The sequence below is a fragment of the Gymnoscopelus microlampas genome, assembly GCF_963454915.1.
Source record: "Gymnoscopelus microlampas genome assembly, chromosome: 7".
NCBI lineage: Eukaryota > Metazoa > Chordata > Actinopteri > Myctophiformes > Myctophidae > Gymnoscopelus > Gymnoscopelus microlampas.
This window is the reverse complement of record NC_139944.1, coordinates 15,346,895-15,372,045: the sequence shown is the minus strand read 5'-3', so window position 1 is coordinate 15,372,045 and position 25,151 is coordinate 15,346,895. Positions and strand designations below refer to the sequence as shown.

General features: G+C 41.1%; 1 protein-coding gene across 2 annotated transcripts; it reads right to left on the bottom strand.

The window, feature by feature from the left end:
- Positions 1 to 2,175: 2,175 nt before the first annotated feature.
- LOC311048245 (thioredoxin reductase 1, cytoplasmic-like) lies at positions 2,176 to 23,812 on the bottom strand. Of its 2 annotated transcripts, XR_014601075.1 has the most exons (17): positions 23,489 to 23,812; positions 20,053 to 20,113; positions 18,320 to 18,429; positions 17,235 to 17,345; positions 16,535 to 16,607; positions 15,657 to 15,776; positions 15,208 to 15,350; positions 14,777 to 14,892; positions 12,483 to 12,708; positions 11,974 to 12,066; positions 11,702 to 11,778; positions 8,652 to 8,808; positions 6,476 to 6,583; positions 5,927 to 6,022; positions 4,268 to 4,402; positions 3,592 to 3,734; positions 2,176 to 3,467 (listed from the first exon to the last, which is right to left on the bottom strand). XR_014601075.1 is itself a non-coding variant. In XM_084061386.1 (16 exons), exons 1-16 carry the CDS (start codon positions 23,603 to 23,605, stop codon positions 3,672 to 3,674), a joined length of 1,806 nt encoding a protein of 601 aa, XP_083917512.1. In that variant the 5' UTR covers positions 23,606 to 23,812; the 3' UTR covers positions 2,176 to 3,671. The 2 variants fall into 2 exon arrangements, 1 of the variants encoding a protein (XP_083917512.1); XM_084061386.1 differs by having other exon boundaries at positions 2,176 to 3,734.
- Positions 23,813 to 25,151: the final 1,339 nt, after the last annotated feature.

Here is a 25,151-nt window from a genome sequence, read left to right as displayed (position 1 = left end):
TCCTGTTTGTGTTTAATTAGTGTAACTGGTTGCATCTTTGTGTTGCACTCAGCTGCAGCTGTTGATGCCGTGCTCATACATTACAGACACAACAACACACTCGGTCACTTGTTGGAGCGGCTGGCACCGCTCAAAAAATTAATACATATTTTAAAGGAGACAATGCTGAGCATATGAACAAACCTTCGTACTTTCATAATAGATATTTTAGGCCTTTAACTAAAACTATTGATATCACAATGTGGCTTTGGGCAGTTCACAAATTGTCCACCAGGTGGTGCCTTTGTTCATGTTTTAATCACCACATCAGCTAGTTGAACTGCCTTATTACATTTAGGACCAAGGAAACATCATATTATTTGACAATGTAATGCTGACCTGGCATAATGTTATAATAATAATGAGAGGACACATGGGGTTGTTAGAATCCAGGAAAGGAACAAACTTTGTAAAGATGATTTTGCAAAATGTTGATTAAGTTGGCATTTAACACAATTCTAACATGATACAGTCAACATGTTACATTGTGTTACATGTATACACAATAGATGACAATGTTGAAGACACAGCCTCTATATGATATGATGCTTCCTTTTTATAATGTGAAGAAAGAGCTGTTGTAATTACATTAAAGTCCAACCATAAATTGACTGGACAAATCAGGTAGTCAGGTAATTTAATTAGAAGAATAGATGGGGGACAGATTACATGGAATATTTTAAAACGATATAAGTAGGGCGGTGTTGATAAGCTATGTGTACACTAAAACTAGCAAGTCATTGTGAAACAGGATGAGTGTTGTCAAAGTAAACTCAGGCTTTGGGTAATTTAAATTGCATCCGATTACCGGTTAGCGTTTCATTAGACGCAATATCCTGTATCAAGGGAATATTGGTCGCAATATTACAGAGATAAAGGTAATATTAAAGGCAATATGGCAGAGAGAAAGGTAATATTAAAGGCAATATGGCAGAGATAAAGAGGATATTAAAGGCAATAGGACTATGTCACACAACTGGGTGGTGGTGGGTCAGTCCTGGTACAGCAAGTTCAAAGTTCAAATAAAAATACAGCCTACTATGAACATAATTGTGGAATGCTGGAATATTCCTGAGAAACTGGAACTTATAAACCCTATACGGTACTCTTAGTTGTCCCCCATGGGGTCTATACTAAATACACTACACTAAATATCTTCGCCCCCGAATAAGGTCGAGGTCTTATCATTGCTGTTACCGTTAGACTCATCTTGAACCCCACAGGGTTCAGTAAAGGTCAGTCTGTCTGTCTGTCTGTGGCCTCTTATTACTATGACTAACAAATTAGATTTAATCTTTAAATGTACCGTACCAGGGCTGACTCACTACCCTGTTCTCTCTTAATCAGTTTGCTCATGTCTCTCATATCTCCTTCACTATCAATCACATGCAATTAAGAATAATCAAAGCCAGTGTTGTCGTAGCAACCCCAGCAGGTGATGAGAAGCGAGGATTACGTTTTTTTAAAGCAAAGGCTTCACACCCCAACCCGACACCCTTGATGCCGTCTGCCTCTTATAGCATCTGAATGGTCTCACAGACACACTTCAAATCAGTCCAAACCAGGTGGTCTGTCTGATTCCCCCCCCCTTTTTTTCTTTTGAACCACAATACCCATGTGGGCTGTTGAGTGGAAAAGACCCCCTCAAAAATAGCCCACTTATAAGCTCTTCATTATGTAACAGGATACTGGATCTGAATAGAGGCTTATGACACTGACAGAATTCTGCAGAAAACTTGTATACTTAAACAGTATACAATGTTTGTTTTGTAAAATAAACAATCACACTGACATCATCCAGCAGAAGAAGTTGTTAACGGTTTTATGAACTAGAAAAGTGTGCGCCTCAGAATGCAGATCTCTGCCTGGTAGTTGCCTTCCCAGGGCGTGTGTAGAGAGAGATACCCCCCATAATATGTTTTTAACCTATGATGACTTTTAAGTAAACATCAAAACTGAACATTTGGTTCTGCTCTGAGGAATTTCAGAAGCAGGTTGTTTTACGCCATGAGACACTAGTGACCCACAGCCAGGCAATGTAAGGTTCATATTGATTTGTGTTGATAGTACTGAGGAAGGGTAGTTTTGAAAACTAGCCTTCCGGTAAGAAAACGGTTAAGGATGAAGGGAGACCAATTCACCCAGGTGAATACATATTTTAATTAAGTCTTCAAAGAGAAATCCATCTCCAAACAAAGATAACCAGTGAAGCAGTCGTTTATACATTTGACCAGGGTCAGTAGAATAAAATACTGGCCTCTATGAGGATTGATACATATCTTACATACAAGTAAAGAGGCAAACAACAAGATCAAATAAGTAGTCATTTCAATCTAGACTGGAAACCTATGAAAACACATTTTCTTAGACAAGGAACATCAAGTACATCATTTCGTAAATGTTTTCAGTTTAGCTCTGTAAATATTTTCTGTTTAGCTCTGGTTGGATATAATTATATTCTCAAGCACCACACGCCAGCCAGAGGTTTGAAATTTGGATGCTAGTGGTGAAAGTAGTGCCGTTTTTTTTGGTGGATGTTGTTGTGCGTAAGAAAGTGTCTTTAAAGCCAAAAAATCCAAATGTAATTTTGCACAGTAACTGACAAGATCATGACACTAAAATATGACAAGATGTTGACATTAATAATGACATCACCCTGCAGAAACCTTGACAATGTCTTGGTACAAAACTCAGACATTTTATGAAGAGAAATAAAACATTTGGAATGTTTGAAGGCTAGACAGAAGAGAAGTTGACACCAAAGTATAAAGCCTCATGTTTGTGTTCTATGTGGAACAGAGTCGTGTACATCCAGTCAAACCCTGGTTAAGTGCCAATGTTTTTACATCATACATACTGTACATTCTACCAGTCTTCATAGACTGTAGTCCCAGGTTTCCAGAATGTGACATACACATTTTCCTGTTCCAGGTCATTTTCCCATAGCTTAAATTTTATTGTCTCAGCAGCAGATTTGAACTGGAAACACGTGAAGGTATTGCATGCATTTCCGGTTCAAACCTGCTGCCGAGGCGATAAAACAAAGCTATGGGAAAATGAACTGCAACATAAAGACGCACAGAGCCTGATGTGGAAGCTGCTTAATGGGAGCGTGCAGCGCGATGGTGAGAAGTCATGAGAGTTGGAGAGAGTTGGACGAAGGGATTTAAAAAGGACAAACTCCGGTGCTTCCGCAAGGGGACATCGATCCACGCCCATCCCGGTATCGGGGTTTCAAGGCGGGGACGTCATAAAAAGCAGCATGTGACAAAACACGGTGCTCCCCAGGAGAAAGACATGCTGGAGATTACCCAGAAGGCTTAGCAGAGTAACCCCGCTTGTTTAGCAGGCTGTCCTCACATCAACCGGAGACACACATCATGGTCTCCGGGTCCCCTCCTAGCTCAACAGTGCCCTCTCGCAGGGCGCTATGGCTCATTGGACATCAAGGATTGACCTGATGCCAAATGAGTTGGTTTCATGCCATTAGGTTTTTTTTCCTGAGAAACGCCTGGTGTGTGTCAATGTGAGCGAGGGAGCAGCTGGGAGAACTAAGAGCGTTCTAGGAGGGAGAGATGTATATGAATTTTAAAAGGCGAGGACAGCCTTGGCTAAACGAGCAGGGTTTAACCTCAGCAGCCGGACTGTTTGATGTCTCCACCGGAGCTCTTGGTGACCTCCATGGTGGTGAAGATCTGCAGAGAACAGGACATTCACTCACTAACTGCACACAAGGTAACTTCATATCAATAGCAAAGTATTGGACAGGCAGGTCACACAGTTGTACTGTCTGTCTTGCTTTTCTCCACTGCACAAACTGGTTTCACTTCAAATTGTACATAGTATTGGGGTTTACCAGCCATGTGAAGTTTTGAAATAAGTTACCGTAACTTTGGCTGGAGTGGACCATGGTAATAGATGTTCATTTTAGTAGAGGTTATCACACAAGATAAAAAGAAATATTGGATCTAATGATGGCATAGTTTCCCTGTGGAGCTCTGATGTCATTTTGATGACATCATGATCATTCTTGTCCAAATATGGAGGGATGGCAGGCCATGGATTGAGACTATGAAATAACAAAATGTGAAACATTTGGCCTACTGGCAGTGTGCTCAACAAATGTGGTGCTGATCACTCAAGTGATTCGCGAGATTAGCGGCAGACACACAAGACACTCCTATAGCGGGTAAACTACAATATTTGATGGTGTGCATGCTATTCTTACCTCAGCACAGGTGGGGTGGATACCGATGGTGTTGTCCAGTTGATCTTTGGTCGCACCACATTTCATGGCCGTACCAAAACCCTGCGTTACTTCCCCAGCGTTTGGACCCAAGTAGTGGAACCCGATAACTCGCTCCTAATAACAGATGAGAAGACAGTTAAGACATGATGAAGGGTCAACTATATGCACACCGACAGTAGGTGCTGTGTTAATTACAGTTAAGACATGCGAACAACATATATTATCATAATATGATAATATGTTATATCGTCGGTGTCCAGGACGAACCAGCTAACTCTAATTTTCATCTTTCTTTTTTTTTTTCATAAATCAACGCTATTGAACACCCTTTACGCATGTGTAAAAAATCTAAACATTTGAACCAATGAAAAGTATTAAAAAGCGCCTCTGACGAAAACTCCCAACTCCATTGGATCCTCAAACTGTCCGACAAAAACAAACAACTCCCCCCTCTCCTCTCCAGTGCTGCTTTTTAACAGCATGAGTAGAGCGCGCTGCGCAGTGAACGAGGAGGAGGAACACTTAAACAAACTCCCCGTAGTCTGTTAAAACTATGCAGTGTACCTGTTTATCAAACTTAGCACTGACGCTAATGTTATGAAAACAACTCATTATATTTCTAAAATCTATTAAGTGTTTAATGAGGAGAGCAATGTGACAAGAAGAAAGACGTTCATAGCATTTCTGTCGCGCTGGTTCTACTACCTCTTTGCAGAAGTCATTGTAATATTTGATATCCTGTTTATTATTGTAGGCCTATATAATAAGTGTCATGAAGCACCAGGGCATTAATTCACACGCTGTTGTGATGCATTGTGAGCTTGGAGATCCATTGTTAGCTTTTGGGAATTTCTACCCTTTTGAAACCTCTCCCTCAGCAGCGAGTGGAGCTATTGCTGTTTGGACACCTAACTCCACTTCAGCTTGATTTCTGCTCGTCTGAAACTACTAACTCCACTTGCGCTGGGTAAAGTGTTGATTTACCCACGATTTGGTTAAAGTGTTGATAATATAATGACACATGCAAGTATCTGACAATATATAAAGTCACTATACCAACTTTGATGAGGCAGTATTGCTTTGTTTTAAAAAATATAAGGTTTTCTTCATTTCCTGAAAAACGTATATTTAGTTTTTTCGTTTCCTGAACAATGAGCGTTTTGGAGTTAGCAGATTCGCGCTGGACAGCAGAGATATATAATATTATCACTCCGGCATTGAGTGGCATGTTTGAAACAGGGGACTCATAACAAAGCCGGATCAGATAAATACAAAACGCAATTCTCAAAATGGGGTCCCCAGGGGTCCTTGAATGGGTTCCAGGGGGTCCCCAGCAAAATGTGTCGATATAAGCATCAAAATCAGCTTAACCCCTTCAAACCTATATACAACATTATTTTTAACAACACGAATCTTGTATGGGGGTCCCTGGCGCAAAGTATTTTCTTTTTTTTACAAATCTCTTTATTATTTTGTCAGACAGTAAAGACAGGAGCATCATATAAAATATTGAAAACAAAGAGGTCTGATTTTTTGGCGCAGATGTATTTTCAGATGGGGCTCTGCGGCCAAATGCATATTCATTTGGGGGTCCTTGACATGAAAAGGTTTGAGAAGCAGTGAATAAGAGCATCTTACATTGTCCAGCTTATTGCAGAGTATCTTGGAGTAGCATGTGTTGTTGTCTCTGTTGGGAACAGTGAACTCCAGGGGCCAGAACAGACTGTGGTACACCTGTACAAACAAAGAAAAAAAAAACATTTTAGTCTAAAGGTCCTTATGTCCTACCGGGGATTCGAGCCAGAGTCTCCCGCATGAGACCAAATTTCTAACGCTCCTGCCAGAGGGAATTCCCTTGGCCCGGGGGGGGGGGGCAAGAGCACACACTTTGTAGATGCGACTGTAGACTTCACTGTTAACTGAAACATGTTGGCGGTGATGAACACTATGGTTGTAAAAGAAAATGAGGGCTAAAATATTTGATGGCAAATACCAGATCATTTTTCATAAATTAGTTACAATTATTTCTCATTTCAATGTCGACTCATGACCACCCCATATGTAGTTGCTCCGCAGTTAAGTCATTTTGATATAAACTACAGTTAACAAGCACAACCAGCATTTTTTTTGTTTGAATGTGAACCTGTGCTGAAAAATGTGGGTGTGTTGTGTACGAGTGCATCTCACCTCAATATTCTCCTGGCCATACAGCTCGACGGCCTTCTCCTCTGAAAGGCCACAGGAGCCGTACTCCATCGGTGTGAACACTGTGGTGGGGACGTTGACATAGTCACACTGCAGGATGGAAGACAAGACACCAGGGTTAAAGCTGCAAGTTCCAGTCCGGGAGATAACTTTAGTCTCTCACTCCAAGACGCGTCAAAGTATTGGCATCAAAATATAAAGTACTCCTTATGCAGAATGTCCCATTTCACAAGTTATCATATTTGTCTAAAATGTATTAAAATCTCTTGAAAATGGCAGATCTACAAGCTCACAACACATCACGATGCGACGCGTTGTGAGCTTAATGTATGTTTTGTAATAATAATCTAATTCTACAAAGTAACTAAAGTTGTCAAATAATTGTAATGGAGTACAATATTTGCCTCCGAGATGTAGTGGAATAGAAGTAAAAGTATTGAAAATTGGAAATACTCTAATAAAGTAAAACTATTAACTCCAGCACGGGTGGGCGTGTGCATGAGATGAGCACGACTGCGTCCGCATGTTAAGTTTCATGGGACGTCTGTCCCGCGACGGGGGTTTCTGATCTGCTTCTCAGTAATTAAATACAGTTTCGAGATATTCAGATATTATGTTTTTAGTTTTTCAGTTTAATTTGTTTCATAAGTAGCTTCAATTTTAGGACTTGACTAGATTTTGTTTGGTTTTATTTAGTTTAGTCTTGGGTATTAGGGCTGTCACGATTATGAAATTTTACTTGACAATTCATTGTCATACAAATAATTGCGTGGCTTTTACGGGGCAGATATGACAAACTACACAAAGAATACACAAAGAACTAAAATGATTGATGTCAATATATTATGGTCAAAATACACCATATTTAATTTATACATTTATTTTACAAAATAGTGGAAATAGCCGATCTACAAGGTCACAATGTGTGTGTTGCATTGTGTTGCGGATAGCAGAGTGTGGCAATACTTATGTGAAATACCTTTCCCTTTAACACAGTTGCAGCTTAAGTGCCATTTGGAAATCACTGCGCTTGCAATCATATTTTTGCAATGTATTGTGCAGCTCTACTGCTTCACGTTGTAAAACCCTCTTCCTGTTTTGCACGCAGGGTTGAGTCTTGACTTGACTAATACTGTGCATCTTTGTTTGAAATCTGATATACGGCAGTTATTATTTTTCACCTGAGGATTCTATAAAGAAATAATCAGTATAAAAGGAGCCAGCATGTCTGGTCTTCAACCAGCCAAAATGTCGTCAAACAAAACATGTCAATGGCACTGAATGAGTTAACACATTGGGTGCCAAAACCGTGATTCTCCGGTTTTACATTTTTAGCGCTTAGGTGCCAAAACCGGGATTTACCGTGAAGTCAATCTTTTTGTTTTTTTCCACAAGGGGGGGGGGGGGGGGGGGGGGGCTAGCGCAGCTCTGGAATCACCCACGGTGACTCTGAGAAGAAGGGACAGATGGATCACCGTGCCAAATAACCTGGCTCCCGTCCGCTCCCATTGATATCCTTGCAAAAAAAATCCATATTTCCTCAACTTTTTACAGTGGGGAAAACGAGTGATTTTCGATCCGCGATCACTCCGCCATGGTGACTCGCGTGAGAGAAGTTATTGTTCCAGGCGTTAGCCAGGACCATCCACCATCGTGCACGCATATTGTTTACAATCGGGTGCTCGTCGTGGAGTCTACAGCTGTAAACAGCGTAGCGTTACAAACGGTGAGATCTCTGGCACTCAACGTCACTTTTTTAATAAAACTGTGTTAACAACTCTGGTGACAAAAACTAACCAAAAAACTAACCAAACCAAAACTAGTAATCTAATGTGTCCAAATGTATCACAATACCAGTAGTGTAAAGTAACTAAAGTACTTGATTTTTATACATTTTATACATTCGAAAACTTGTGAAATGGGCCGTCTGCATAGCGAGAACTTTCTACTTTAAGTACATTTTGATACAAATACTTTTACTCAAGTAAATTTAGAATTCCGGACTTTTACTTGTAACATTTCTACATTGCAGTATTGATACTTTTACATAAGTAAAAAATGTGAGTACTTTTTCCACCACAGCACAATACTAATATTCCAAGGGAAAGGAACAACAACCTATAATGTCAAGAAGATGGTTTAGCGTGGCGTTGTGTACCTTCATGTTCGAGCCGGCATACAGACGTCGTGCCAGCAGCTTGCCAGCTTGGATGGCCACAGGCGTCAGCTCCCACTTGCCCTCCAGGATGTCACCAATGGCATAGATGTGAGGCACGTTGGTCTGCTCCTCGTCGTTGACGGGGACTTTTCCATTCCTGGAAAGAGGGTGTCAGTGGCAGGTTATTGTGATTTACCACTTAAGACCTGAGGCCGATTCTACAAATGCCTTATAGATCAGTAGTTCTCACACTTTTTTTCCAAAAATGTTCAAAAATAGCAGATGGCCAAGTTCGCAGCATGGCACAAAGTAACGCGCTGTGAGCTTGTATATCTGCCATTTTTGATTAGCCAACGCTAAAATCTCAAATGACTCCAATTGAACTTTGCTCATAACACGTCCCGTTGTGAGCTCAGCAAAGATATTAACAGAAAATACAGTAGTATAGAGCCCTGAGGGACTCCGGTGGACCATATAGGGTTTAGGTGGTTAGCAAATTCAATATTGTAAAGGAATAACCCCCTGGTGACCCCAAACAGCCTCGTGTAAATCCAGCACAGTACATATGACTCCATGAGCCTTTTTAACTCTGCTCACTTAATCCTATACAAACTCAGTGATTCTCAACCTGTGAGCCGGGGACCACTGGTGGGCCGTGAGGGTATTGCAAGTGGGCCTCCAAATGATTGGCAAATTCTACGATTTTAATATTATAACAAGGAAAATGGAAAAAAATAATGTATGAATAAGAACTTATACATTACTATGTTAGTTCCATTGATTCAAGCTGTAACACAATCTATTGATGTTTTATTAAAATAAACATGCACTGAAAATGCACTTCACACGGCTGCCATTCGGCTACCACGTTAACCCAGTAAATCTGGGAACGCATCTACAAAGGTCTTCCAAACAGTTTTCTGAAAACCGTATGTTGCTATAATATCAGTGGTTCGCTAACTTTTTCATGTCAAGGACCACCCAAAATGATATGCATTTGGCCGCGGACCCCATCTCAACATATTTTGTTCCTGGGACGAGTAGTTTGGATGGATATCCTCTGGCATCAACACTTATATAAAATATGTATAATATTAAAAAATATATATATATATATATTTTTTTTTAAATTATCATTATTCTCCGCAAAAATACAATGAAGTTGAAGGAAACAGATCATTTTCGTTGCGGTTCAATAATGCTTTTCATGATGAACTTTCAATCTATTATTGTCTAATAAAACAATGAAGTGGCTTGTTGTAAAACATGCAATGTCATTCAGAGTTCGAGAACAGACGGTGTCTAATAACCTAAAGGGCTTTACTCATCTTACATGTTGTAAAACAAAGACACACACAACACACACGCGCGCGCGCACGCATTGAGCCATGAGCTGTAGATACTGCTGAATCACCATGACTATGAACACAGTCTTAAAGGTACACACACACAACCTACTGATGGACACATGACTCACTGAATCATGTGACCTCTAGAGGGAGGAGGAACAGTAGAGAAGACAGAATGACAGGGCTGCATCCCACGTCTCTTGTCTGAAGTTTCCCAGCTCCCCCATCCTTACTTGAGCCACTACTAAAACTCGGTCCACCAGTTTGACAGATACCGAGTCTCTTATTCCTGCCCCAAGGAGCTAGGAGTGTGCATTAGTGCTTGCTTAGTGTGCATTTTCTTGATATTGTGTATTTTATGTTGTGAAGTGTACAGAGTCCCCTTGGGGTGAGTCACAAAGAGAAGTCCAACACGCTTCAGCCAGTTCAAAGGTAGAAGGGCTCAGTGCTCAACAGGGACAACTTGAATAAGAAGAAAAATACCTGGCCACTTCATTAGAGACTATCCAAATGAAATACTGGAGCACTCAACTGGGTCTGCACGTTTTATTATTTTTGCAGGGAAGACTGACATTTCGACTCGTGTCATCCTCAAAAAACAACATCACCCTTGGGGTGAATCATCACCCTTGTTTACACACCCACTGTGTAAACAAATACAACTGAAACTGATTAGGTGGCAATGTGGCATCACTGAGGAGCTATGAGTGAGGAAACAGGAAGACTTTCCAAGCTGAATAGCATGACACCACACGTATGTGTGCATCTGTTATGGGGGAAGCTGATGTGAAACTGTAGTGGTCGAATTAAACTGTGGCATAACTAAAGACTGTTCTTTCACTGCTATCAATGAGCAGGTGTGTCTAAACAAAGTCATGAAGGTGAGGAATTGGGTTCAGCCTTGTCCTGTTCATCAGAAATGGACGTTCCTTAACATGATGCTTCAGAGGACCTGACATGCCATATGTAAACAACATTTAGTCGTTTCCTTCCTCCTCGCCTTGTTTCCTACAATGCCCAAGGAAAGGATGAATGTCAGGGAAACAAAGATTGAATTTAGAGACCTGGGATACAGCCAAGGAATAGAAAGAAGTACAATGAGGAGATAGAAGAAACAACAAGGAAGTTGAGAAGGAAGTACAAGGAGGAAGCAGAGAAGGAAGAATGACAAGGAAGTAGAGAAGAACAACATGTAGAGGAAATAATGACAAACAACAACAACAACGTAGAGAGGAAATAATGACAAAAGGAGGAAGCAAAGAAGACTGTCAAGGAGGAAGGAGAGAAAGAAGAACAACAAGGAGGAAGTAGAGAAGAATGACAAGGAGGAAGAAGAGAGGAGGAAGAACGACAAGAGTTGTTTGTCAATATCAAGAATGCAAAGAATGGATTTACATCCTTGGAAAGAACATCCCGCTGTGTTAACTTGGGAAGAATGTTGAAATTTAAACGACTCAATTATCACCTAAAACAATCTCTAATTGTAATTTTGCGACACAACAGTACGCACCCTTGATGCCCACGTGATCCACCAAAATGAACTTTTTAATTGGGACAGAACTTGGACCACCAAATATGATGTTTAACAAGTTCAACCAGCACACGAGTGCAGCCAATGACAAAGTACAGACAATATGACGTTTCACAAGACAATACAGTTATTGTGAGAGAAGGAAGTATGACACAACATATTTAACTTACTTGGCATTGACTTTGACCCCTGCCTTGTCTAAGCCAATCTTGTCTGTGCAGGCATCTCGCCCTACAGCTATCAACACCTGAGAAACAAGGAAATTACTGCTTTAATGTTTAGAAATTAGCTCAGCGTATGGTATAGCATTTTATACAAACAGTGTCAAATACAGTATAGTATTTTATATTGTTGTATGTATACAGTACGTTATTGTATTTCACACATTCATACCGTTGTATACATAAGCACATTAAGGTATAGTATAGTAATTTATACATACAGTGTTATACTCTCCCTCGATGACTTCATCACCTTCTGTGGAACGGGCCGTTACCTTCAGCCTGCCTGGCGTTCCTGCTTCCAACTGCTCTATCTGTTAACACGCACAAAACATATTAACACTTCCTTTTTTTAATGTATAAAACGTAAAATATCAATTATTTGCTTACAGCACTAGGCATTCTAAGAGGACAACAATCAAGCACCTTACTTACAGTAATATTCAGAATTCATATTCCCAACCTTGACAGCACAACATTTAAAATCAAAACATTTCCCTAACTTTCCAACAGCAAATCAAATCTGGCTTTCTCTACTGCAACAGAGTTGGCAAACGTGACCACACCAAACAACACATTGTGTTACAAACCTATTAAAATAAGTTCATTAATCAAGTTGTGTCAAGCCTATATACTGCATTGTACAATGGTCTATAAATGAACCTTAACATATAGGTCTATAAATTAACCATAACATACTGACAACAGCACATCTTTAACTTCAACGCACCTTTACGGGAACGTATTTGCGAAGGAACTTGACGCCGTGCTCCTCCATGTGCTGTCCGGCACGGTCAGCCATGTCCTGGTCGAAGCCTCTCAGCAGAATAGACCTCACCATGACCGTCACGTCCAGGCCGATGCCGGCCAGGAAGCCACCACACTCCAGGGCCACGTAGGACGCCCCGATGACCAGCGTCTTCCCGGGACAGTAGGGCAACGAGAACAAGTCATCACTGGCGGGCGACAGAGGTCAGGGTCAATGCTGTGATCATCACCTATAAATCTAGTGTCAATAAATAAACTTTTTGGCTATAATGCAGACAAAAAAATAGATTAATTAGAAGTAATAATTTACTATGTTTAAGTAAAACAAACATTATATTATATAAGTTATGTCTACTTGCCCTAGATCTCAGAGGTGGGCTGTGGACAGTTCAGAAACGTAACTCTAATGACATCGGATTTCATGATCAGTGGTCATTAAAAAAATAATATATATATATATATATATATATATATATATATATATATATGATCGATCAGTCTTCCTACCCTTTGTGGTGTTAACACATTGACCGCCAAGACCGTAGTCCTACGGGCCGTTAAATCCAACCGTTAACCGCCGTACCCGTAGTCCTACGGGGCGGGTGTTTTCCCATGTTAAATCGAACAGGTGCAGATTCCGGATTTTTTTTGCACTTCCGGTTTCGGGGGGGGGGGGGGGGGGGGGGACCGGAAACGAAATAATACTGTTTCCGTTTTTTGTCCCGCCTCCGTTTCCTGTCTAGCGATCAACTTTGGAAGCGGTTATCTCGGCTTGTTGTTTTGCTTGTTGGTGGAGGCACCGACCGCGTCGCGGTCTTCGGTGTTTTGTAATGTCGGATCCCGTGTTTGTGTCGAACCAAATGAACGAAGGACAAAAAAAGCTTGGCAGTGGTAAGTGCATTTTGAGATTAGACCTTGGCGGTGGATGTGTTAAAGACGCCAAATCCCATTATTTTCATCATCTCGATCTCTTCTTCCGTCTTACCTTCCATATCTTCCTCTGAATTGGCTTCGCTGCCTTGTCTTTCCCCTTCTTTTGTACTCGAAAATGAATAAATCAATAAATATATATATATATCTAACTATATAAATGGCGAGCAACTTCCGTGCCCTCGGTGGCGACACCCCACAGCTCTGTTATCGACTAAACACAACACCGTCAGACCACATGTCGCCAACACTGTCGCCACGGCGGGCGGCCTGAATTTACGTTTCGCGTAGGGCACCTGGCATGCCTCACTACACCGTTCCCACCTCGCAACATAATTAATTCTACTCACCAAATGTCGGACACAACGGAAGTGGAAGCAGCTTCCTACCGCTTACCGTGCGTACCACCGAGGCCAACACAACACGACGGCCCGCCATTGAAAATCCCCAAAACAACAAGAGCACGTTGCTCTGCTCTGCTCCACACACCAGGCTAGGTTCATGACACCAAAGGCTTAGCCAGTGATGTCATCATTACTGGTCAACACACCAGGCTAGGTTCATGACAGCAAAGGATTCGACAGTGATGTCATCATTATGCAACCCGGAAGTACACATCGCCGGCATTGGGATGCCAGGTTGGGATGCCACGCCAGAAACAAGCAAGAACCTGCATGATTTTTTTTTTTGATTTTTTTTTCTGAAACATAAAAAATATTATTTCTTCCCAATTTTTTTCTCTATTTTTTTACTTTTACATTACAACTTTTTTTTTTTTTTTTTTTTTTTCCCAAATGTTCATCCCATATATACAGGCGCCGACGCTGGGCCCCGTGCGCGGCTAGGGGTTTCGGGCGGCCGTAGGCCGCCCGGACCTCTAGTATATATATATATAAGTTTAATGAGTCCTAACTTTCCAGGAAGAGAAAGGCTGTAGTTTCCAATAGCTTGGAACCCAACAAACAACTGAACTGTCCACAGCCGTCCTCTGAGTGAGACACAGAGCAAGCAGACAGAAATGGTGCCATCTTATAATGAGAATTAGTGAGGACCAATTATATGAAGATAAGGTTGAACTTGAAAATAATGAAGTGCTCCCTTAAGGGGGGAAAGCAATTTAGGGATTGGAGATGAGCATAATTAAATATATTCTACAGCGCTGACCAAAGATTCTACAAGCAGGCAGAAATGTTTTAGATGGCAGCCTTTCCCTCAGATAAAAACAAATAGACTGCACCCTCATGAATATTGAACATGGCTGCAGCCACTATTGGGATTTAAATGTTTTTCAGATCAATGACGCATGGTGTCGTGTTGTGTTCCGACCTGGTGATGCAGAACTCCTTGTCGCCAGGGATACCCAGATAGCGAGGTCTCTCTCCAGTGGCCAGGACAAATTTGGCTGCTGTGTGAAATGCCTCCTTACCTCGCTTATTTACAGCCTACAAGAGAATACAGAAGATCATTGAGACACTGGCTGAAGTTGAATATAACTCATATATTATATAGTTTGTACAAGGAATGCCTTGAGGTAATTTCAGTTGGCACACAAGTACACTGCGGTTAGAAGTAGGTGGTCAAAAGGTCAAGGTCACTGTGACCTCACAAAACACCTACAATTAAATTCCTTCAAAGTCTTCACTACATGTACTATGAGCCTAGACAGAGGCAGACCTAAACAGCACCTGGCATGGCAGAAGTATACATCCACAATGACAAGTAATTTTGGTCATAGCGGCCAGCCAGAAAGTACCAACCTTGATTTTGTGTGGCTCGATGAACTCGGCGTATGAATTAACATAGTTGACGCTTTTGTCCCTCAGTGCCACCCTGTAGCCCCAGTTGAGCGAACCGATGTAGTTACTGATAGCTGAGGTCATTGTCTCCCAGTTGTGTTTCACTAAACAAAAAAAATTAAGTCAGCACAAATCATGACTGGACAAGAACATTATTCTTGCAGCTAAACGGCATTTAATCAAAAAGGGCCTACACACACACACACACACACACACACACACACACACACACACACACACACACACACACACACACACACACACACACACACACACACACACACACACACACACACACACACACACACACACACACACACACACACACACACACACACACACACACACACACACACACGGGGGTCCTTGACATAACAAAGTTTGAGAAGCACTGTCATCAAAGCCCTCACCTGGCTCTTCAATCTCCCAGCCGAACTTGCGTGCATCTTGCAAGGACGTGCCAAGCACGCCAGCCTGGTGCATCAGTTTCTTGGGGATGCAGCCCACGTTCACACATGTTCCTCCCAAACCTGATAACACACAAAAAGCAGCACCATCCGAAATAAACAGAAAAAATAGTTTATACTCTGTACTACAACAGGGTCACTTGCCAACAACGAGAACTGATCTTCAAGTGATCAGTTCTTGTCAGCAAGTGTCATCATTGAGCAATGGAGAATAAAGTAGGGGACGTGTCCATAGAACGCTTTTTAAGTGGAACACTTTGAATATCATGTCCAGAGCCACCTCTACCCAAGTAGAGTATTTATTTACACCTGCAACGTTCAAACGTCGCATCATCTGCATTCTTTAACGCAGAGAATAATAACAGTAAACATGGACTTATGCTGGTAATGTGGTAATGATATATATATCATTATATATATATATATATATATATATATATATATATATATATATAAGAGGAGCACACCAGCGTGTCTTTAAGATAGAATAAGAAAGGTACTAGCAGCTCAAAAGACGTGTCCTGTAGACACGGCCCCTTAACCTTTAGATTTGGTTACAGACAAATATGGTGACATGTTTCATTACTGTGGTGTATTGTACAACACTGGTTCTCAACATCAGGACGGCCAGAGGTCCTTGCCTCGTTAGGGTCCATTTGGGCACCCAAGAGTTCATTTTACACAAGAGGATTTGACAGTGTAGATTGGGGTGCAAATTGCATCATCTCTAATGTATATCAAACTGGGGGTCTTTGAAATTAAAATGGTTGAGAATCCCTGCTGTACAATACAGGACTTTTTGTTGTGGTTGTAGTTTTTACCCCAGGTTGTTCCTCTGGGTGTGGGCACCACATAGTCCAGTACCATAACTTTCTTCCCCAGACCAGCAGATTCCTGTTGCAAAGACAATTTTAAGAAACAAGGAATCAGCAACAAGCAGGTTGTTGCTCCCCATTAAACCATAATACAGATGATCTCACACTACTTTTGTAGGTCTGTCACAAATATATGTCGCAATTATTTTGCATAATCGTTTTCATTCATCTGTATGAATTAATTTGCTGAAAATTGTTCATACCTTTTCAAAAATGAAAAAAAAAAACAATAATAGTGAAAATAACAGTTCTACAAGCTGACAACACGTCACAGTTTTGCAAGTATAACATTTTTATATACAAAGCCCGTTCTGTTATTGGTACTGGCCATTGTCAGTCATTTTATTGGTACTGGTCATTGTCAATCATTTCTTTGCAAGTGATTCAGCCTGTGCAATATTTCTTTAAAGATTTCTGGTAAAAGAACCAGAAATGTAATTGTTCTTATATGTTCCAATGTTCAAAGCTAAAATCACAATTAAACCATTAACTGATATTATTTGTAGGCCCATTATCCATCAACTAACACCTCATGAACCCTAGGGCTCAGCAAGCAAATTGCTGCTCTCCATTAAACCATAACACAGACACTGACACTACTAGACTAGTTAAGGTCAACCAGGTTAGGTTTGTTATCAGGGCTCACCTTTGAGCAGGCCAGGCCTCCAGAGCCACCGCCAATGACAATGAGGTCATAGTCATACGCCTCGTTTGTGTCTCCATTCAACAGCTGTTGCAGAACACCGTCTTTATGTGCCTGTCAGAGAAACGTGCATAGGTTAAAGACATTACAAGCTGGGAACCCATTTGAGAAAAAAAACAAAAGAAAGAAATATGCGTTGTCCCTGTTTTTGCCTCAGTTTATTCCTACTTACAGGACAACAACACTAAATGTTTAGGGCAGTGGTGCTGACAAATTCTGCCGTTAGCAGCAGAATCTGTCTTGAGAGATTGGGGCTGTTACAACACCGTCTTTATGTGCCGGTCATAGAAACGTGCACAGGTTGGACATGTTCCCACTACAACTCTCATTAGGAAAGTGATTCTCAACATGTGGGCCGTGAGGGAATTGCAAGTGTCCCCCAACATTATGTTTTTTCCTGATATGTGGATATAAGCCACTTGATTGGGTAATAGTAGCTACACCAATGATTTGCAACACAACTAGTCGCAATGTGCATCCACTTGCAAAACTGCGCCAACCTGCAACGGGTCAATTCAGGTGGGGGTCAAACTGGTTGCAACTAGTTGCGTTGTTGTGGATTGGGCTTAATAATGAATGAAAACGGGAACCAAAGAGAGACAATGATCCCCGAGCACGTGAAGGAGACATGTCGCTGTCGGGTGGACAACCTTGCATGTCCAAATCATTTACTTTTCAGGAAATGGGGAAAAAAAGAGAACCTGTGTTCCAATGGATCCAATGTAGTCATTATTTAGTCACAAGCTCTTGTTAATACTTTCCATTGCTTCAGTATTTATAAAACCAACAGACAGATTTAACCACTTTCAGTTAAACTTTCAAGTTTTCAAATACCCAATGTACAAGTTCACAAAGTGTTGTGACGTTATGAACTTGTAGATTTGCTATTTTTGCATGACACTGTTCATGCACGACACTGCTCATTTTCGGGAAAAAAAATAAAATGTTGAAATATGGAAGTACAAGGTTTCTGCTAAAATAACTCCTCTTTGCAATGAACCTTAGAGTAGAAAAAACCCTTTGCCTACCTTCATTGTGTTGTCACATCCACCAACATGTGTCTTGTTGATGAAGACGCTAGGAACTGTTTTCTGACCCGTCATCTCCGACAACAGCTCCTGGTAGTTGGGTCCATCCTCTGGACACAAACGACAGCACCATTAAACCATTTGAAATCTTTTAAAAAAAGATATAATTATATAGCATTATATTGCTTTTTTTCAAATAATTGAAAAAACAACAACATTTGAAATCTATGTATTTCATTGTACAACACGGCAATGGCAAAACTAAACCAATCTTTAAATCATGACACGCTGTTAGCTTGTATCGATGTCTGCCTACTTTTGCCGTATGGCAAAAATGTTCCAAAGGTTTTTCAAAATGTTTCAAAAATAGCCAATCTACAAGCCCACAACGTGTTGTGAGCTTTATTTGGAATTCTAGTCAAAGAATTTTAATGGGCCTTCAGTGCATGCAGGTTTTTTTTTTTTAATCCTTCAAACTGTTCTTTGTGTTTATTTATTTAAATATTCTCAAATAGAAACTTAAAGATGTATGAAAAAATGTTAAGAGTCACTTTACATAAGGAAAGTGACTTTAACTAAAACAATAAAGACATAGGTGCTAGATTAAAAACAAAAGTTAAGCATGGGTTGGGGAGACATCCTAACCCCAACCCAACTGGTAAAGGCTAACTGACCTCAACTGGTAAAGGCTAACTTGAAGAGATGGGTTTTGAGTGTGGTTTTAAAGGAAGAGAGGGAGGTGGCGTCTTTAATATGGTTGGGGAGTGCGTTCCAGAGGGAGGGGGAAGCAGCAATAGAGAAAGCCCTGTCCCCCAAGGTACAGTACTTGGCCTTGGGGACCTCCATGAGGTTGGCTTCACTGTTGCACTTTTTGACAAAACAAAAATATCCCAAAAGATCTGTCATCGGTCAGGCTCTAGTAACTTGTGTTGAGAGTAGTTATTAATGTCAATCTGAATGTCCAAGACAAGTTTAAAAAAATATATCTGAGTAACAGTTTAATGCTGAACAAAAAACAAAAGAATCAAACAGATATATCATATATGGTGGGTGACTCAACATGTTTTGCAGTGTCGTATATAGGCGGTGGGTGACTCAGCATATTTTTGTTAAGGGAGACGTTGTGTTGTGGAGTAAAACATTAACATCCAGGCTATGTGAGGAATGTCTGTACATTTACAGCACATGATGACGCATCAATGCACAGTGACGTGTGAATACATTACTAGCGATGCACTGATTGTGAAAGGTTTCCCCTTTTAATACATCTTAGATCATATACAGTCGTTAAGACCTTCATCACAATATATTCTAATGAGTAAAAATTACATCATTTAGATTTATGGCTGAACAGATTGGCCACTGGCAGCTGTGAATATCATCTTATTTGCTGGTACACCGATGGCAGTCAACAAGGCGAGCGTCGGCCGATACTGATATACTATACGCCCGATAAATCGGTGGATCTCTAAGTGATACTATAACCCAATAGTTGGTTGGGCTTGTTCATTTTATTTTTTACAAGCTCAACTCTCCATGTCATCATTATATCATTGTCATTATGAGACTTTAAAATTAGAAGCAGCCCCTTTGATCTGTTTTTGGAAGGTGCATTTCTTGCATTGGGTCACTCACACACACAGTGTGTGAGAGAGAGCATAATGTTAATATTGCCTTGTGACATATACTAAGTAACCACCATTGCTGATCAAAAGCTTTTCAAATGTTCTTACCAATATGATCCAACTCCACCACATTACACTTGACGTTCAGCTCTTTGAACAGATCCTTCACCTGCAAGTGAAAACACAGTGACAGTGTATTCAGTTCTTCACCATGTCTTCACAACAATACATCAAACAAATATGAAACAAACATACACCAGTTGAATTTGAAACATCTGGTTCCATATTATCAAGTGGAACGGAGCGCCTGATGATAAGCGAGGGGAATTGGAATTAAAGCCACAGTCCAGGGTTTGTTTTAAGTTATTTAAACAGATCTGTATGATAGAACAGAGGTTCTCAAACTTTTTCATGTCAAAGCCCCCCCCCCCCAGTTAATATGTAATTTGGCCACAGAGCCCAACTGAAAATATTTTGTGCCAGGGACCCCCCATACAAGATTTGTGTTGTTAATCGTTTCACAATTTTCAAGATGGACAATAGCAGATCTAACCTCTTCAAGGACCCCTGGGGGCCTCCTCCGACCCCACAGTGGTAGAGTATGAGAATACAATATAATTAACTAGTACATCTGTATGGTAGAGCATTTTAATACAATATAACTGGCGAGCACATCTGTAGTAGTTGGGCTAATTAATTTGCTATCTACAAGTCGATCACTCCGAGAATTGGAAAAGAAAAGGAAAAAATATGTTATTTTACGTCTTGGGACTTTCTTGTGTGTACTGCGTGCTTTAAGGCCCTCGCAGCATTTCTATAGGATTAAGATCAGCTTATCTCACCCTGTGTCAAAGAGTAAGTCGACTGTGAATGACTTGGCATAATTGAGGAGAAAATGAAGAAAGTATTTGCTCTGCTTGATGTGAGGCATGATGGTTTAGATCAGTGGTTCAAGGGGTCCTAGAGGGGGTTCCAAGGGTCCTCATTTTTGATTGATAGTCAGAAACCAAATGGACCCTTAACAGTCTGTAACTCTGAGAGCGTACAAATGGCACAAAAGGGACCCATAAACTCTCAGACTCCCAGATGTATGGGGGTCTGTGGCTTAATGCATACACAATTGGGGGTCATTGACTCCTTTACATTAGAACGTTTTTTATGCAGAGTGTATAATTATTTATTTTTTTAAGTTTGGGTCCCGGTGACACACCAAATGTATCTTTTTGGGCCTTGATCTGAAAGGTTTGAGAACCACTGCTTTATGAAGGTGACAGGCCTTCAGACTAGGATCTCTTCCATCATATCTGGACCCAGAAGTAAATTAATGAGTGATTTCTTTCTTGTTTCCATCACTTGCGAGGAAAGCTTTTTTTTTAATGCAGTTCAATAAACATTCATCATCACAAACTCTACGATACCACAGATGTGACATGAGCTTATAGGCCTGGTCTATAAGAGACGCTCTGGTTTTTCTTAACCCTTTCCTTTCCTGGGCATTGCACTGTCTACTCTGCACCCAACAGAGACCATTTGATTCAAATTAATTACATCATGTTCATCCAAACATAATCTCTACCTGGACTTAAATGTCATCTTAAGAGTTGTGCTGACTGACTGGTTTTACCGTTCATGATAAGATTCTAGATTGGCAGTCCTACTCCGATATGCTTGATGACATCAACCTACGTCTGAATATGGGGTTTCAAAACATCCTTTTATCATAGAGCATATCATTTTGTTACACTGCATAAATTCTAAAATTGAGACATACTGTATACTAATACTACTGAACTACAGACTGATTGTAACATGTTTTTGAGCATCACACTGAGAAAACAAAACCATGGAGTATCCTATATTAAAATTGGCTTAATTGAGTACTGGCTGGCCCTCTGAAGTCACTCTCATGTCACAATGACTCAGCCATAACCATATAAGGAGTTCCCAATGCAGCTACGCCCAGATATGGATGTTGTCTAACCTCAATGTGTCATCAGGTGCAAACAATTCAGATATCTGGGCACTAAAGGGGGCATGTCTCTATATGGGCATATACTGATGACATCAGGGATCTCCACATATCATAAAATCCACAAGGACTGAGAGATACAGAGATCTCCATAAATGGGCATATCAGCATGCCCATATATGGGCATATACTGATGACATCATGACTTTCCATAAATGGGCATAAAAGGGACCAAGACTGACAGATACAGAGATCTCCATATATGGGCATATCAGTCGGATTGAGGGTTGGATCAAGGGTGTGAGGGCCGCTCTAATTATAGTATAAATATTCACACACAAACTGACATTACATTATAGCGTTGCTGTCGGGTGGAAACCTGTAAGTCCAAAACGTTTACTTTCCAGCATTCAAATTATTTTGAAAGAAGGCCCATGCAGTGACAGGTGTGTAGGACAACCAGGGGGGTTCAAATGTTCACAAAGGGATCTATGATATCAAATCAAAGAAAAAGGTCCCACAGACTGTCTGGCACTTGCAAAAAGGATGCTCTTGACTAAATCGACGTGTTTCATCAGGACAATTTAACACCAATCAAAAGCAGCAAAATAGCAGATCAACAATCTCAAAATGCATGACATTGCAATCTGACATTTTTGCTACTTTTGTATGACACACTGTAGTATGATGATTAAGTAGGACATTAATGTATTGGATTTCTTTTTTTTTCTTTTTATATGGAGATAAGGTTTCTGTCTGACAGCAACGAGATCTCTGTCACACTCTCTCTCACTCACACACACACACACACACACACACACACACACACACACACACACACACACACACACACACACACACACACACACACACACACACACACACACACACACACACACACACACACACACACAATCTCTCCCTCACCTTTGTTATACATAATAATAACATTGTGTTACATACAATGCCTTTACGGCCAATTTCGTTGAGCATTAATTAATTAAGTTTCAACCAGCAGCGACCTTTGACGTAGCGGATTTCGATAGGAAACCGATGTGCGTGCAACAGCATTCACCGGGCTGAAACTTGTATTATTATTAGGCTTTCACTTCCATCGTACAGTGGTGTGAGTGTCGCTCGCAAGAAAGTGCTGATCTACAAGAGGACAACTTTGTCAGCTTGTAGATCAACTTTTTTTTTCGCCAAGCGACAGACAGTCATCTCATCTCATCTGAGTAAACGTAGGCATCAGCCCCGCGTATTGTTGCCGTTAGACTGGGATCAGGGATCGATACACCGTGCAATTTGTACATCCGGGTCTAAAGCGGATACGGAAACAGCCATTCAAAGCGCATGTATTCGTATCGTGGAAATAAACAGGACACAGGGCGGCCGCTAGACCGGATACGAGCACTAGACGGCAAATGGACACCATTCCACAGGTAACACTGCGGAAGGAAGGGAGGGAGCACCAGAAAATAGACACGGCCCGTTTCGCGGGAGAAATAATGATACAAAAAATACATTAACTGTATAAAACTACTTATAATAATACAACACAAACAATGTACGTACCTTCACGCAATACGGACAGTAGCTTTTGCTGAACACCATCACCTGGTTGGTGTCTATGAGCTCCTGGATGCGGAGTTTGAGTTCATTCCTCCCCGAGTCCTTCTCGATGGGAGGCATTATCAGCGTTATTAACGGACCAAACCCGGGTAAAAACGCGTTGTAACCCGGTCCAATCCCCCCGTTAACCCGGGCCTAACGTGGTGTTACCTAAGTGTAAAGTGGGTGAAGCGACAGAAACGTCTGGAAGGCTGTGGGTCTTGTCCCTGTGTGACCGACCCGGTGGAGCAGCGCCAAACGTCTTTCAATACGTCTCCAGCTTCTTGCGGATGCTTTTATAGTTGCGCGCCGGGTGTCACGCGCCGAAAATAGCAGATGTACAAGCTCACCGCGCGTCGTGGAAGTGACGTGCTGTGAGCTTGTAGTTCTGCTATTTTAGCTGCGCGCTGCTGGCTGCGCAAATTGCAAAACCTATGAGCGGAACCAACGTGATCTTGCGTCACCGGGCTTTCCTAAGCACCCGTTTTCTATTTGCTGTTAAGTACTCATATCTGGTATAGAGCCCGCCTACTGTATCCGGTAATTAACACGAACACATGCAGGCGCGCGCGGGCCGTTTCCGTATCCGCTCCAGACTGAATCTGCAACCTGCAAAAGTGAATTGATTCCCATAGATATATGTTGATTCCAGCCAAGAAGAGGCACTGCTGAGGGAGCGCTCGGTGTAACGTACCTTTACCGCCCGGTTGACTCGTTTCTATACCAATAACCAGATAACACCGCCCTGCTGGCCATCCCGTGATAATTAACGTAGGTGTATAATATATATATATATATTTTTTTTTTTTTTTTTAATGTACAGGGGCGTCTATTTTTATGCCAGGGTAAAACATAGGCTATATTGTTGTATACGTTTTCATGAGATAAAATTGTTATAAATAAATATGAAATGAATAATCGTAAACTAAAATAGCATGTTATGTGGGAGTTCAGTGGTTCAGTCAGGGTTCAGTGAAGTAAATAATGTAAAGGACCCACAGGCACTAACACTAGACAGCTACTCCTGATGAGAACGTTATTTTATAACTGGTTATTTTTGGCAAGCGGCGTACTGACTACTGCTATAAATTGGGCTTAAACTTTAGTATTAAATATTCAAAACTCTGTGTTCCAGTGGTGTTAAGCGACTAATTACATTTACTCAAGTATTGTACTTAAGTGGTAAGTACAATGTTGATGTATTTTTTGGGGCGGTGTAACCGCCCCCTATAAGTGAGGTTTGGACACTGACCAATCCTGCACCGTGATTTTTTTAAAGTGAATCACTTCCATCACTGTGATGACCACTGTGACCACACCGCCCACTTCACACTGGGTGTGATTTTTACTTTACTTGAGTATTTCCATTTTTTAGTACTTTTACTTCTACTCCACTACATGAGCGTGAGGTTCCAAACGGGGCAATATTTGCCTCTGGGATCGAGGGATGTACATCAGAGGCAAATATTGCCCCGTTTGGAACCTCCCGCTCCACGATAGCTCCGAGATGAGGTCCCGCTGTACCGGTCCCCGGCCTATGGTCCCCGGTAGAGGTAGAGTCCGTGCAAATGTAGTGAAAATCACCTTTTTCGCAACATCGTATGATTCGTATTTCGTATCCAACAAG